At 50.1% G+C, this 15430-nt stretch overlaps 1 protein-coding gene across 1 annotated transcript in view; it reads right to left on the reverse strand.

The window, feature by feature from the left end:
• The window catches only part of Clptm1 (CLPTM1 regulator of GABA type A receptor forward trafficking), a 28441-nt gene that overhangs the window by 12920 nt on the left and 91 nt on the right, over positions 1–15430 (reverse strand). Inside the window, exon 2 of the mRNA XM_036182741.1 lies at positions 5795–5907. Coding sequence (XP_036038634.1) covers positions 5795–5907 — 113 coding nt within the window. The remainder of the gene's footprint in view (positions 1–5794; positions 5908–15430) is intronic.

Raw genomic sequence — 15430 nt, forward strand, 5'->3', positions numbered from 1 at the left:
CCACGGGGAACAAGGCAGGCTGGAGAGATGGCTCAGAGGTGAATAGTACCGACTAGTCTTCCAGAGGTCCTGAGTTTCATAACCATCTGGACCTCTTCTGTGTACATAATAAATAAATCTTAAAAAAAAAAAAAAAAAAAGAGAGAGGCTGGAGAGATGGCTCAGAGGTTAAGAGCACTGACTGCTCTTCCAGAGGTCCTGAGTTCAATTCCCAGCATCCACATGGTGGCTCACAACCATCTGTAATGAGATCTGGTGCCCTCTTCTGGCTTGCAGGAATATATGCAAACAGAACACTGTAAATATAATAAATAAATCTTTAAAAAAAAAAAAAAAAGAAGGAAAATAAAAACATGCAATAAGCCAGGCGGTCGTGGTGCACGCCTGTAATCCCAGCACTCGGGAGGCAGAGGCAGGCGGATCTCTGAGTTCGAGGCCAGCCTGGGCTCCAAAGCTACAGAGAAACTCTTTGTCTCGAAAAAACAAAAAACAAAAAACCACCAACTCTTTCTCTCTGTCTGTCTGTCTGTCTCTCTCTCTCTCTCTCTCTTGGATAGGAGCTATAGTTCAGGAGATGGAACTAGTTTGGCATACCTAGGCTTTATATTCAATCCCCAGTACTGTCAAAAAGAAAAGCCAAGCCAGGAGAAGCGCGCGCGCACACACACACACTCACTATCTGTGAGTGAGAGTGGTCTCCCTCCACGCCTTCCCCTGCCCCACTCACTTTCTCAACTCCACTCCAGGACACACCAATGCAGGTGAAAGGTGAGTTTAAATCCATGAATATCACCCTACCACAGAGAGCCACGGTCACATAATCTGCTTCAGGAAGCTTTGTGCATTACTTAATTATCCCATAATCTTGGTTCTCATCTGTAAAACTGGCACCCAGGGCTAGAGCAATGACTCAGTGGTTAAGAGCACTGGCTACTCTTCCAGAGGACGTGAGTTCAAGTCCCAGCTCCCATAAGGTAGCTCACAACCATCCATAATCCCAGAGGATCTGACACCCTCATGTAGACATAAATAAAAGTAAGTTAAAAAAAAAAATCTGACCCAGGTGTGGTGATCCAGACCTTTCATCCTGGAGGCAGAGGCAGGTGGATGGAACTCTGAGTTCCAGACCAGGCAGTTACCAGGTGAGGTCCTGTCTCAGCAATAAAATAAAACTTCAACTCTAGGGCTTGTGCAGCCGATGGTTCAGGATGTAAAGTGTCTTCCTCTGCAAGCCTGGTGACCATGTAGGAGGAGAAACTAACTCTGGGAAGCTGTCCTCTGACCTCCACTCACCTCCACCACAGCGCACATCAGACACATCACATAGAAACAACACATGATGAAAAAACAGCCCGCCGCCAGCACTCAGGAGGCAGAGGCAGGCGGATCTCTTGTGAGTTTGAGGCCAGCCTGGTCTACAGAGCGAGTAGCAGGACAGGCTCCAAAGCTACACAGAGAAACCCTGTATCGAAAACCAAAAATAAAAAAAATAATAAAAACCACCTCTATGCCTAGCATATTTGGAGCCCTTAATTCCACCCACAGCAACACACACACACACACACACACACACACACACACACACACACACACGCCTTGAGATGGTCTGTGAGCAGCCACCCACACCCTCCTGCTGCCTGCTGCCACTAGTTCTGAGGAAGGAAATGAGCCTGCAGAGACTGGATCAGAGCCCCTCAGAGAAGGCAGCCTCAGGACCAATGCGCAGATTTCCAGATACAAACTCAATGAAAAGCACCGGGAGGGTGCAGGCCAGGCTGAGGAAATGAGGAACCCAAGTGAGCTGTCCTGTCCTGTCTGGTCGCTTGGAGCATGAAAGCAGTAAGTGAGCCAGAAATGATGGCACAGGTCCATGACCAGCACTCAGGGAGTGGAGGCAGGAGGACTACATCAGACATTGTCTGGATTGAGACAGAGGGAGAGGGAGAGAGGGAGGGGGAAGAGAGGGGAAGGGAGGGGGAAGGGGAAGAGGGAGGAACAAGGATGGGCATGTGGCTCAGGTGACAGAGTGTTTGCCTGGCATACAGAAAACTCTGGGTTTGTTCTCCAACACTGTATAAACTAGGGGGGAGGATGACAAGGAAGTATAATGGGGGCTAAATAGGATCAAAATACAATATATACATGTATGAAAATCTTATAGGCCGGGCGGTGGTGGTGCACGCCTTTAATCCCAGCATTCGGGAGGCAGAGCCAGGCGGATCTCTGCGAGTTCGAGGCCAGCCTGGGCTACCAAGTGAGTTCCAGAAAAGGCACAAAGCTACACAGAGAAACCCTGTCTTGAAAAACCAAAAGAAAAAAAAGAAAAAAATTATGGACAGACCACTATTATGTATAATTAATAAATGCTAATAAAATCTTTAACCTCAACACTTAGGAAACAGAGGCAGGGGGATCTCTAAGAGTGTGAGGCCAGTCTGGTCTATATAGTGAGTTCCAGACTTGTCTGTAAATAAATAATCAAATCTTTTTTTTGTTTTTTGTTTTTTTTTTTTTAAGATTTATATATTTATTATGTATACATCATATGTGACTACAGGCCAGAAGAGGGCACCAGATCTCATTACAGATGGTTGTGAGCCACCACGTGGGTGCTGGGAATTGAACTCAGGACCTCTGGAAGAACCTCCAGTGCTCTTAACCTCTGAGCCATCTCTCCAGCCCTTTTTTTTTTTTTGAAGCTGAGGGCCTTGCGTTTGCTAGGAAAAGCTCTCTACTGCTGAGCTAAATCCCCAACCTCCTTCTTTTCCCATTTTTGAGACAGGGTTTCTCTGTGTAGTTTTGGTGCCTGTCCTGGATCTCGCTCTGTAGACCAGGCTGGCCTCGAACACACAGAGATCCGCCTGCCTCTGCCTCCCGAGTGCTGGAATTAAAGGCCTGCACCACCATTGCCCAGCTGACTCCACATTTTCTTCCGACCTCTACATGCACACCATGGCACATATGCACATACACACACAATCAATCAAATGTGATCTTACAAAGATCTGCCTGCCCCTGTCTCCCAACAGCTGGGATTAAACTAATAAAAGGGGCCTAGCAGATGGCTCAGCAGGAGTGCTTCCCACCAAGCCTAAGAACCCAAGTTCAATACCTGGAATCTACATGGCAGAAAGAAAAAAAACTAATTCCCACAAGTTTCCTCTGACCTCTACACATGTGCTATGGTACATGTGCATCCACAACATGTATCCCCATGCAATGAATGAATGAAAGCGCAAATACACACACACACACACACACACACACACACACACACACACACACACACGAAATAAGAAAATCTGAAAGCACAGAGCAGAGAAGGGGAGAAAAAGAACAACTCAATACTGAATGAGAGATACAGCTCAACAGTTAAGGGCACTGGCTACTCCTGCAGAGGACCTGGGTTTGGTCTCCAGCACCACAAGATGGCTCATAACTATTCCTAACTCTAGTTCCAAGGGATCCTATGCCCTTTTCTGATCCCTGCAGGCACCAAGTGCACACACATGGTACCCACGGTACACATAGGCAAAACACTAATACATGTAACATAAATCTAAAAAAAAAAAAAAAAAAGACAAAGTTTCTCTGTGTAACAGCCAGGGCTGTTCTAGAACTCATGCTATATAGACCAGGCTGGCCTCAAACTCAGAGATCCACCTGCCTCTGCCTCCTAAGTGCTGGGATTAAAGGTATGCCTCACCATGGCCTGGAAACCTTTTAAAAAGAAAAAGGCAAGAAAGAAAAAGAAAAGAGAAGAGAAGAGAAGAGAACACTATGGGGACTGGCGAGACGGCTCAGTAGTCAAGAGCACTGGACGTGGGTCAGTTCCCAGCACCCCCATGGCAGCTCACAGCTGTCTGTGTAACTCCAGTTTCAGGGGATCCGACACCCTCACACAGACACAAACAAACATAATTAAAAATAAAAATAAAGCTGGCAGTGGTGGTGCATGCCTGTAATCCCAGCACTAGGGAGGCAGAGGCAGGTGGATCTCTGTGAGTTCAAGGCCAGCCTGGGCTACCAAGTGAGTTCCAGGACAGGCACCAAAACTACACAGGGAAACCCTATCTTGAAAAACCTAAAAAAATAAAAATTAAATTTAAAAATTAAAAAAAAAAAAAATCCTTTTAGAACCAAACATAGCCGGGCATAGAGATGTCTGCCTTTAATGAGATGGGGTGGAGGGTGATGCTGCTATATACTAACTGAAGCTCCCTGGCTCCTCTCAAAATTGTTGGTCAGTCCTCTATTCCAGACAACTGTGTTGCTCCTAATGTCTGTGAACATGGAGATCATCTGCTAGAGCTGCCTGAGCTCATACCTGTAATCCTGGCACTCAGGAGGCTGAGGCAGGAGGACAGTTATGTCTGTGGACTGCTAGAGTGAGACCCTGTTCCAAACCAACAACACACCTCTGCATCCCTACTACTCAGGGACTAAGCTTGTACTGTGCTCAGTCCCTGAGCAGCTGGGGTCCAGACGGACCACTGTAAGCAAGTTCCAGGCCAGCAGGGCTACATATTGAGACTCTCTCTAAATAACAAGACACAACACCTACTTTTACAGAGCCCCGGCTAACAAGAGATATTCCAAACTAAGTGAGAGGACACAGATGTGTGCTGTGCACTTCGGATGTCACTGCACAATAGGCCTGAGCAGCACTCACCAGCCGTGCCGTACACTGTGTTCTGCAAGGGCACAGACCATTTCTAAGTGCGAGGGAAAGTCTACTAAGACAGGTCCTCTGATGGCCTCTGTAAAATCTTCTCCCTTTCCGGTGCCCAGCAGGACTCCATCTCCCAAGATACAGAGTGGGTTTTCAGGCAGACTTTGCCCCAGGCTGGGCACCTCAGCATTTGGGAAGCTGAGGCAGGAGGATCAAAGGTTCAAGGACTTGGGCCAGGAGATGGCTCAGTGGGTAAAGAAAGGTGTGTACCATGAAGCTTGACCCCTTAGACCCACGTGGTAGAAGAAAAACTGACTCCAAGTTGCTCTCTGACATGCACATGTGCGCCATGTCACAGGCACACCTTCCCATGTCCTATAAAATTAGTAAATCAATGTAATAAAAGACTTCAAGCCAGGAGGCGGTGGCCCACACCTTTAATCTCAGCACTCAGGAGGCAGAGGCAAGCAGATCTCTTGTGAGTTCGAGGCCAGCCTGGTCTACAGATTGAGATTCAGGACAGGCTCCAAAGCTACACAGAGAAACCCTGTCTCAAAAAAAACAAAACAAAACAAAAAACCAAAAAAAAGTTCAAAGCTCTGCTTGGACTAAACAGCAAGTTCAAATCTAGCCTGGCAACTTAGTAAGACCCTGCCTTGAAATAAGGGGCTTGTGGTGTGGCTCAAGTACATACAAGGCCCTAGGTTCAACTCTTAATACTACCAAAAAGGATACCTTTCATCTCAGAACTCAGGAGGCAGAGGCAGGCAGATCTGTGAGTTCAAGGCCAGGCTGGTCTACAGAGTGAGCTCCAGGACAGCAAGAGCTATATAACAAAGACCCTGTCTGTCTCTAAACAAAACGGATCTACTTTAGATTTTTGGCTGAATGCTTTCCAGGAGGGCTCTTGAGGGCTCAGCAGCCAGCATTAAAGGTGGCTTCTGGGAAGAAACTATGAGAGGCTGGGGCTTATCCACAAGGTCCTTCTCTGGGCATGTAGGTCCCAAGGCCTCTGTGTGCATAACCTCTCCACCAATGCAGCAGTGTGCCATCCCTGGTCACCACTCCCTCTCCCCAGGTCTTGCTTTCTGCAGAGTGGGAGCCCCAAGCCCACCTGCTCACCTGAACAGCACGCCTTTGATGACCTGCCAGGCGTTGGGAGCTGGCTGGGGTGGGGGGTTCTGAGGCTGGGTCTCGGCTGGTGTGTCCCTCCCAATGCTGCCATTGCTGGTCACCTGTGGGGGGAACAAAGCGTAGGGTGAGGGGCTGATTTGGGTACCCTGAGCACAGAGGCTGAGCACACAGGGGCTTCGTCAATCTTCAGGGAAGGCACAACCAGGAGTGCCCAGGCAAAAGGGGCTCCAGAGGAAACTGTTCCCCAAGGACACCTGTCTTGGTGAGCCAAGACAGACCCCGCTATCAGCTCTGAGAAGCAGGCACTTAAGAGGGAACCTGTGGCCAGGCCTGCGGCTCAGGTGCTAAGGGCTCAATGACAGTACACTGGGGCAGGGACAGGGCAGCTGAGGGACAATCCAACAGTCCAAGCTGAGTGCTGTCCATGGAGGGCTGTCCTAGGATTCTGCAGGTGACATTAAAAGAGGTGGCTACCATGGAAGGCTGGGGCTGATTCACAAGGTCCTTCCTTGGGCATGTGGGTTCCGAGGCCCTGCTCTCCAGCTCTCCAGTGGCTACAGTCCAGCAGGAAAACAGACAGCCTGGCGCAGAACCTCCTCACTACATGAGCTGGTATACAAACATCCATCCCCATGCACCCAGCCCAACACCAAGGCTCAGAGAGGTTAAGACATTTGTCCGGGTTACTCAGGAGCAAGACAAGAGGGAGAAGGGATCAAGTGGGAATGATGTGGAAAGAACTGTCTGTCACCGGGCAGAGTAGCACATGCCTATAATCCCAGCACTTAAGAGGTAAAAGCAGAAGAACCAGGAGTTCAAAGCCAGCCTAGGCTATCTCAAAACAAGACCCTCTCTCAGAAGCCGAGGCACATCAGAGATATCTGGCAGCCAGGGGGCGTCCAGGCTTAGAAGCCTCTTTCTTTGGACACTGCTGGCTCCCCAGTCCTGTCCTTGTCAGCCTCTCCTGCCAGCTGCCCCACCCCCTATCAACCTTCAAAAGGCAGGACCTGAGGGCTGTAGAGATGCTCAGTAGGTCAGAGCACAGGCTACTCTTCCTGTGAACCCTGGTTCTCAGGTGGCTCACAACCACCCATAACTCCAGTTCCAGGGGATCACATACCCTTTTGTGACCTCCATGAGCACTAGGCACGCATGCAGTACAAATACATACATACATGCAGGCAAAGCGCTCAGATGCATAAAATGAAAAAAGTCAATCTTTAAAAAGAAGGTGGGGAAGCTGCACCACCATGAGCACTGTGGAGAATCAGCACCTGACCCGTACCTGTGAAGTCAACAGACACAGTGCCGTACTGTCCCTGGTCCACCCACACCCTCGGTCTCCAGGCTCCACTGCCCAGCCCTCTCCCCCAGGACCCTGAACTCCAGTCCTGCACATCTTTCCTATCACTCCCAGCCTTGGAGCAGAACAGGTGTCACCTGTTACTCTTATCCCCATCACCAGCAAGAGCCCTTCTTGTTATTACCCAAAGTGCACGACAGCACCGAGGTGGCAGGGAGGTTCAACTCTAGGGTTCAGTGGACCTCAGCTTCAGTCCTTGCCCCGGGGTTCTCGCCTGAGACACCTTAGGCATGTCCTGCCCTCTGCCCCAGGACAAACTTGTGAAAATACAAGTAGAATGAGTAGAAAAGCTTCCCTCGCCGGGGTGGTGGTGGCGCACGCCTGTAATCCCAGCACTCGGGAGGCCGAGCCAGGCGGATCTCTGTGAGTTCGAGGCCAGCCTGGGCTACAGAGCGAGACCCAAGCCAGGCACCAAAACTATAGAGAAACACTGTCTCAAAAAACAAAACAAGGGGCTGGAGAGATGAGGTTAAGAGCACTGGCTGCTCTTCCAGAGGTCCCGAGTTCAATTCCCAGCAACCACATGGTGGCTCACAGCCATCTGTAATGAGATCTGGTGCCCTCTTCTGGCCTGCAGGCCTACATGCAGAATGAACACTGTTTATATAATAAATAGAATAAATCCTAAAAAAAAAAAAAAAAAAAAAAAAAAAAAAAAAAAGAAAAAAAAGGGTTGGGGATTTAGCTCAGTGGTAGAGCACTTCGATCCTCAAAAGAAAAAGCTTCCCTCTCTAGGTTCCCAGACTGTTCTGCAAACCTACTGTGTGCCAGGCCCTGAGCTAGATGGCAGCCACTAAGCTGAGGGACTTGGTGGCCCAGGCTGCAGTGTCAAGACAGAAACACACCTGCAGAACAGCAAATAGTAAAGAAGCCATGTACAGGGCCACACGTCTGAAAAGCCAACACTCAGGAGGAAGAGGTCAAAGAATAAAAACAAAACTATCATCTAAGCACCTATCTATCATCTGTTTACCTCTACTCCTCTATCTTCTCCCTCCCTCCCTCCCTCTCTACCAACCTATGAGGCTTTCTCAAGGAACATATAGCAGTCCAGGGTCCAGCCCTTCCTGTGGTATACTCAATGCTCTCTCTAAAATATGTACCTAAGATGAACAGAAATACATTGTGGAGAAACAAGCAGGAGGACATGAGGTAGGAACCCACACAGACTGAGTCGACAACTCAGTGACCCCTAAGACTGGAGGGAAAGGTATGAGGGCCAGCAGGCCTGTCTAGCTACAAGGTGACAACCTTCCACCGGCCCTTACTGAGGAAGTTGAAGGAGGAACTCAGGTTTCCAGCAAGTCTGGATAGATTCAATCAGGAAGAGCGGTGGGGGCCAGGACAGGATTTGAAGTCACACCTGGCTGCTTCTCCCCACAGCAATCCAGCTGGGAAGCCACCCACAGACAAGCAGGCCAAAGTCACAAAGACCTTCCACGTGCTGCTGGGATGTGAGGAGATGAGCAGCTCTGAGCTACTGCCCACCAAGAATTCACTGAGCCCGGGGTGCCGGGGGGGGGGGGGGGGGGGGGCTCAAGACTCCCAAGCATGCACCAGACCCTGGGTCCCAATCCCAGGACTGGAGGGACAAGGAAGAGCCTTGAGTCATAAGACAGGAAAAGGCACATAGCTCACAACTGTCTGTAACCCCGGTTCTAGGGATCTAACACCCTCCTCTAGCCTACACATGAACCAGGGAACACACAAGTATGCAAGGAGGCTGGGCGGTGGTGGCGCATACCTGTAATCCCAGCACTCGGGAGGCAGAGGCAGGTGGATCTCATTGAGTTCTAGGCCAGCCTGGTCTCCAAAGCGAGTTCCAGGACAGGCGCAAAGTTACACAGAGAAACCCTGTCTCGAAAAACAAAACAAGTATGCAAGGAAATACTCATACACATGAAATTAAGTAAATATAAATATTTCTCTTTTTTTTTCTTCTTTTTTTGGGGGACAGGGTTGTTCTGTGTTTTTGGTTTTTTGAGACAGGGTTTCTCTGTGTAGTCCTGACTGTCCTAGAACTCACTTTGTAGCTCAGGCTGGCCTGGAACTCAGAGATCCACCTGCCTCTTTTTTCTATATGATTCTTTTATTCTATGAGGAGGTGGGGGCATATGCCACAGCATGTCTGTGGAAGTCAGAGGACAATCTGTGAGTCAGTTCTTTTGCCATGGGGTTCCAGGGGTCAAACTCAGGTGGTCTGCCTTAGCAATGTGTGCCTTTGCCCACTGTTCCACCTCACTGGGCTCTAAACAATTTTCAGGTGTGACTAGGCAATAGCAACAAGTACCCTTTTAAAACTTTTTTCCTTATGCATATGGGTGTTTTGCTTACGTGTATGTCCATGCATCATATGAATGCCCCATGCCTAAAGAAGCCAGATGAGGTCATCAGATCCTCTGGAACTGGACTTACAGATGGTTGTGAGCCACCAAGTGGGTGCTGGGAATCAAACCTAGTCCTCTGGAAGAGCAGCCAGTGCTCCTAACTGTTGAGTCACCAGAAAACTTCTTTCTCCTTCCTTCCTATCTATCTATCGCTAAACATTGCTTGTTTTTTTGTTGTTGTTTTTGTTTGAGAGAGGGTCTCTCTATGTAGCCCTGGCTGTCCTGGAACTCTCTATGTAGACTGGATTTCACTCTGTAGACTAGGTAGCCTCAAACTCAAGAGATCCTCCTGCCTCTGCCTCCTGAGTGCTGGGATTAAAGGATGTGTATCATACCCCTGGGTTTTGTTTTGTTTTTTAAGATCTTTATTTACTATGTATACAGTGTTCTATCTGCATGTCTGCCTGCACACCAGAAGAGGGCACCAGATCTCATTACAGATGGTTGTGAGCCACCATGTGGTTTCTGGGAATTGAACTCAGGACCTCTGGAAGAGCAACAAGTGCTCTTAACATCTGAGCCATCTCTCCAGCCCTGGGTTTTGTTCTTTAACTGTGTATGCACGCACGCACATGCACACACACGCACACACACACACACACACACACACGCACGCAGACACACACGCACACACACGCACGCACACACGCACGCACGCACGCACGCACGCACGCACGCACGGTATATGCATTTGAATGCAGGTGCCCCTGGAGGCTGCTGAACCTGAGCTGGAGTTATAGGCAGGGACTGTGAGTTGTCCACTCTGGATGGTGGGGACTGAACTGTGGTCTCTTGCAAAAGCAGTACCGTCTTCTTATTGGCTGAGCCAGCTCTCCAGTTCCTGAGAGATGTGCACTTCTGCAATCCCAGCACTCAGGAAGCAGATACAGGCAGATCTCTGCAGGTTTGAAGCCAACCTGGTCTACATGGTCAGTCAGAGCTACATAGAGAGCCCCTGTCTCAAAGAAGTAAACAGATGAGTAGTTAATTATCACTGTTGTATATGGTATGTGAAAGTGAACATGTATGTGACTTGCACAGAGTCTGAGTCTGAAAGACAAGTCTAGAGTTAACTCTCCCCAAGCCTTTATGTGGGCTCTAGAAACAAACACTGGTTGCCAGGCTTATATGGCCACCATCCTATCTATGGAACCATCTCCCCAGCCTCCCTAATCCAGTGTTTCTTTGTTTGTTTTTTTTTTTTTCGAGATAGGCTTTCTCCATGTAGTTTTGGTGCCTGTCCTGGAACTCACTTGGTAGCCCAGGCTGGCCTCAAACTCACAGAGATCCACCTGGCTCTGCCTCCAAGCGCTGGGATTAAAGGTGTGCGCCACCACCGCCCAACCCGATCCAGTGTTTTCAACTGCATCTAAACCAGGTGTGGCGGTGCATACCTGTATGCCAACTCTGAAGGAAAGGCTAGGGGACTGTCTTGAGTTTGAAGCCATCCTAGGTTACATACAAGTGCCTTTCTTTACAAAACAACAGTAAAGCTAGTTGGTGGTGTACGCCTTTAAACCCAGCGCTTGGGAGGCAAAGGCTGCCGGATCTCTGTGAGTTCAAGGCCAGCCTGGTCTACATAGTTCCAGAATAGCCTGAACTACATAATAGAGAGACCCTGTCTCAAAACAAACTAACAAAAACCAATAAACAGGGCTAGAGAGATGGTTGAGCAGAGGACTACTGGTTGCCAGTACCCACACGATGGCTCAGAACCATTCATAACCCATTCCAAAGGATCTGACATCTGCAGGCACCAGGCAAACATGTGGTGCATATGCATGCATGTAGGCAAAACACTCACACCCATAAAATAACTTCACCTAAAAAACAAACACGAAAACAAACTGCTTCTGTCCTGCACATTTCCAGACTATTTCCTGTCACATCCTCCTAACCAACACAATGCAGCAGCTACTTTCACAGGGTTTCCACCTCACTAGGAATGGAACATGAGGCATGCAGCTTACATGAAAACTATTCTATTCTAGGGACTTGGGCATTGAGATTCTGATACTGAAGAAGAGAATCCTGAAACCAACCCCTGTGGACACAAAGGGACAAACTGTGGCCTCACACTGCAGAATGTATCAAAAGTCACTACTCTCTCAGACAACTGTGAAGGCATCTAAGTTAGTCCTCAACAAAGAGGTGACCCTCCTGTGGCTCCCCTTGCCCTCAGACTCAAGGCCAAATCCCCACCAGAGCCTGGCATACCATGCCTCCCCACTTCTGTCTGTTCTCTCTCCCCCCACTACCTGTTTGGCCCCAAGGCTTAGCCAATCTGATGCCCTTCCTCACACCAGGTATCTTCTACCTCAGGGCCTTTGCATAAACTAATCCCATTCCATCAATGCTTTTCCTTTGCCTCTTTCAGGTTGTTGCTAAGGCGCTCCCTCCTGAGAAGTCTTCCTGAGACTATTTAAATGGCAGCTCTTCCACCTACCCATCACTCACTCCAAAGCACACCCAGCTGTCCAAGTCACCGCCATCTGAGGCCAGGTATACTTTTGTTACTGGGCCCCCCCCACAGTTCCCCACCTCTGACTGGGCACACAAGGTCCGGGAAAGCAGAGCCCATTTTGCCCTCAGCCGTGTCCCCGAGTCATAGGTCAGCTGAGGGAATGAGTGGCAGGGTTAGCCTATGCCGTGACACGGGCAGGGGAGGGTCCGGGGGAGGGTCCGCCTGCTCCATGCTAAGCCAGCAGGCTGGGGAAGAGTGAGAGAGAATGTGAACGCAGGAGGAAGGCACAGCTTCTGTTCTAGGCTCTGTGTGCCTGGGTTCCAAGACCCCTCCAGGAACCTTTGTACCTACCAGCCTAGGAAGCAGCTGTGACCATCAAGGCTGTACAGGACCATCCCTTCAAGGATCCACCATGACCACCCCAGACTCCAACTCAGCCTAGCCTCTGGCACAACCCCCATTCACTGCTGTGGAAGTGAGTCAGTGTGAAATACCTGCCAGGGATGGACTAGGGAGTGCAGCTCAGTGTGGAAGGTTTGCTATGTATGCAGGAACCCTGGGTTCCACTGCCTATACCATTAATAAAATAGAACAAACAGCCGGGCGGTGGTGGTGCACGCCTTTAATCCCAGCACTCAGGCAGAGGCAGGCGGATCTCTGAGTTCGAGGCCAGCCTGGGCTACACTGCTAGTTCTAGGACAGCCAGGACTGTTTCATAGAGAACCCTGACTCAAAAAACAACAAAAACAAACATAAACTTCCTCAAACTTAGCATCTCCTCTGTGCCCAGCCCTGAGCTGAGGGGGTTAGTGGTACAGTACTGACCAAGAAACTGGTGGGAAAGAGTCACAACGGAGTGGCTGGGCCAGTAGAGCCAGGCAAGGTCTGCAGTAGAGGCCACTCCACCAGGCAGCACAGGTGATTCTGCCTCCATCACCCTGCCCCCACCCCAAGAACATTTAGAAATTCCTAGAGACATTTTTGGTTGTCAAACTAAGAAGGCACATACATGCTACTGACAGTCTGCAAATATCAGGGGCAGTGCTAAGCATACTAAAGTGCATGGCACAGCCCCACATTGAAGGACTCACCTACTCAAAATGTCAATAACCAAGGTTAGTAAGCCTAGTCTAGGCCAGACAGTACTTGGGAGGCAGAGGCAGGCAGATCTCTTCGAGTTCAAGGCCAACCTGGTTTATAGAGTGAGTTCCAAGACAGGCTTTCCAAAGCTACAAAGAAACTCTGTCTTGAAAAACCAAAAAAACAAAACAACAAAAAAGCCTAGTCTTTTAATCCCAGCACTCGGGAGGCAGAGCCAGGTGGATCTTTGTGAATCCAAGGCCAGCCTGGGCTACAAAGCAACATCCAGGAAAGGCGCAAAGCTACACAGAGAAATGGGGGTGGGGTGGGGGGGGGGGGCTAGTCTAAGGTTAGGCATAGTGGGCACACTTTTAATCCCAGCACTTGGGAAACAGGGGCAGGCAGAAACTCTGAGTTCCAGCCCAGCCCATAAGACCCGGTCTCAAAAAGAGAAAAAGCCTGGTGGTGGTGGTACTCGCCTTTAGATCCAGAACTAAGGAGACAGAGGCAGGCAGAAGCAGATCTCAAGTTAAGAGGCCAGCCTGATCTACAGAGCAAGTTCCAGGACAGCCAGTACGACACAGAGAAACCCTGTCTCAAGGGGGGGGGGGGGGGGGGGTGGTGCTCACACAGAGAAACCTTGTTCTGAAGAACCAGAAAAGAAAAAGATAAAAAGAAAGCCTAGTCTAGTCCGAAAACAGTTCATGCCAGGTCTTGATCTGCTTGAAAGAAAGAGAGAGACAGACAGAAAGACAGAGAAAGAAAGAGAGAGAAAGGGAGGAAGGAAGGAAGGAGGAAGGAAGGAGGAAGGAAGTGTGTACTTTATCCTGGAGGCCAAAGGATGAGCACTAAAAGATTACCAGCTTGAGCTTGGATTAGTAACATGTGCCTGTCAGCCTAGTACTTGGGAGGCTGAAGCGAGTTCAGGGCCAGCCTGAACTTCCTAGGAAGACCCTGGCTCAGTAACAAACCAAAGATGTCGAGCAGAGATGGGAACCAGAGAGGTTCCAGGTGTGTCTGGAAGTGCAGCACACTACGGCTTGGTCTCTCATGCCACTGACACCCAATCATCGATAGAAACTGAGAGGAGCCAGGACCACAGTTCAGAGACTAGGTAGGAACTCCCTGCAGACCCAGTCAATGCATTCACTCTACCAACAATTCCCTGAGCAGCCTGCACCCCAGGTCGGGTTGGAAATGCCAGAAAGATTCAGTCTAGAGATGCTGGGCTCTACCTCACAATTTTCAGCGTGGTGTTTTCCCCCAAAGGAGTGTATCTGCCCCGCCTTGGAGATCCTGCAGCCCCTCATGCAGACTTCTGCCACTACTCTACTGTTAACGCTGCAGCTCCCACTCTCCCGACTGCAGGCACAAGGCCGGAGCCATCTTCACGGGCCACAAGGCTGGCCCTCCCACCCAACTCCTCCATTAACCACTGGGGAAATCAAGGCCCCAAGAAAGAAACTTGTCCAAGGTCACACCAAGTCAGCTTCACGCACGCGTCCCTTCCAGTCGGTACTCCTCAGCCCTGGGCTGCCTCCTACATGTCAGTGACATCCTGGTGGGTGGGTCGACAGCACCTTGCTGTCACTCCATCAATTCCCCCAGAAGCCTGCACGGAGCCTGAGTGAACTGGTGTGCTCCGAGGTCTCAGTTTAGTTTGAGTGGTAATGGGTTAGAAGGCAAATGCATCTGGACCAGCATCACTATTTGATCAGTTTAGGCTAAAAGCGTCCACCTCGGGACAGACCACCCACAGTCAGCTTTTTCTTGGAGCGGGTGCCAAAGTTAACCTGGGTGACCTTCTGCAAGTGCCTTCGTCTTGCTGTCCCTGGGATCCTTGTCTGTAAAATGGGTCTGTCGACCTCCGCAGCCCATGCCCTTTCTCGACCATAATTACCGTATTTCCCCAGAGCTGGAAAACTCCCAATCAACCAACCACTGCCCCGTATCTCAGGCACTGCAGAGTGGACCCGGAACACCAGACCACTCTAGGAATGGTACTGGAGCCTGGAATAGCAACAGCCGAGAACCTAGGACGCCTGGGTTTACAAGTCTGCGTCCCTCTGCTCCACTCTCTCCTCGGCTCGAGCTAGGAGTCTGGTGGACGCCCGGCGCGAGCCTGCAGGAGATGCTGGCGCGCAACAGGGCCGGGTTCCCGCCACCGACCGGCCTTCTGGGCGGCCGAGCGCTGCCTGGGCCCAATATTCAAGGTCCCTCTGGGGCATGGAGCCCCGGGTGCACCCGGTTCCTCCAAAAAGCACAGGACACTCCCCGCGGGAGTGCCCCCCGCTGGGGGAGAGCCCCCTCAGGCACCTCTCGGCCTCCGT

The sequence above is a fragment of the Onychomys torridus genome, chromosome 1 (genome assembly GCF_903995425.1).
Source record: "Onychomys torridus chromosome 1, mOncTor1.1, whole genome shotgun sequence".
Taxonomy (NCBI): Eukaryota; Metazoa; Chordata; class Mammalia; order Rodentia; family Cricetidae; genus Onychomys; species Onychomys torridus.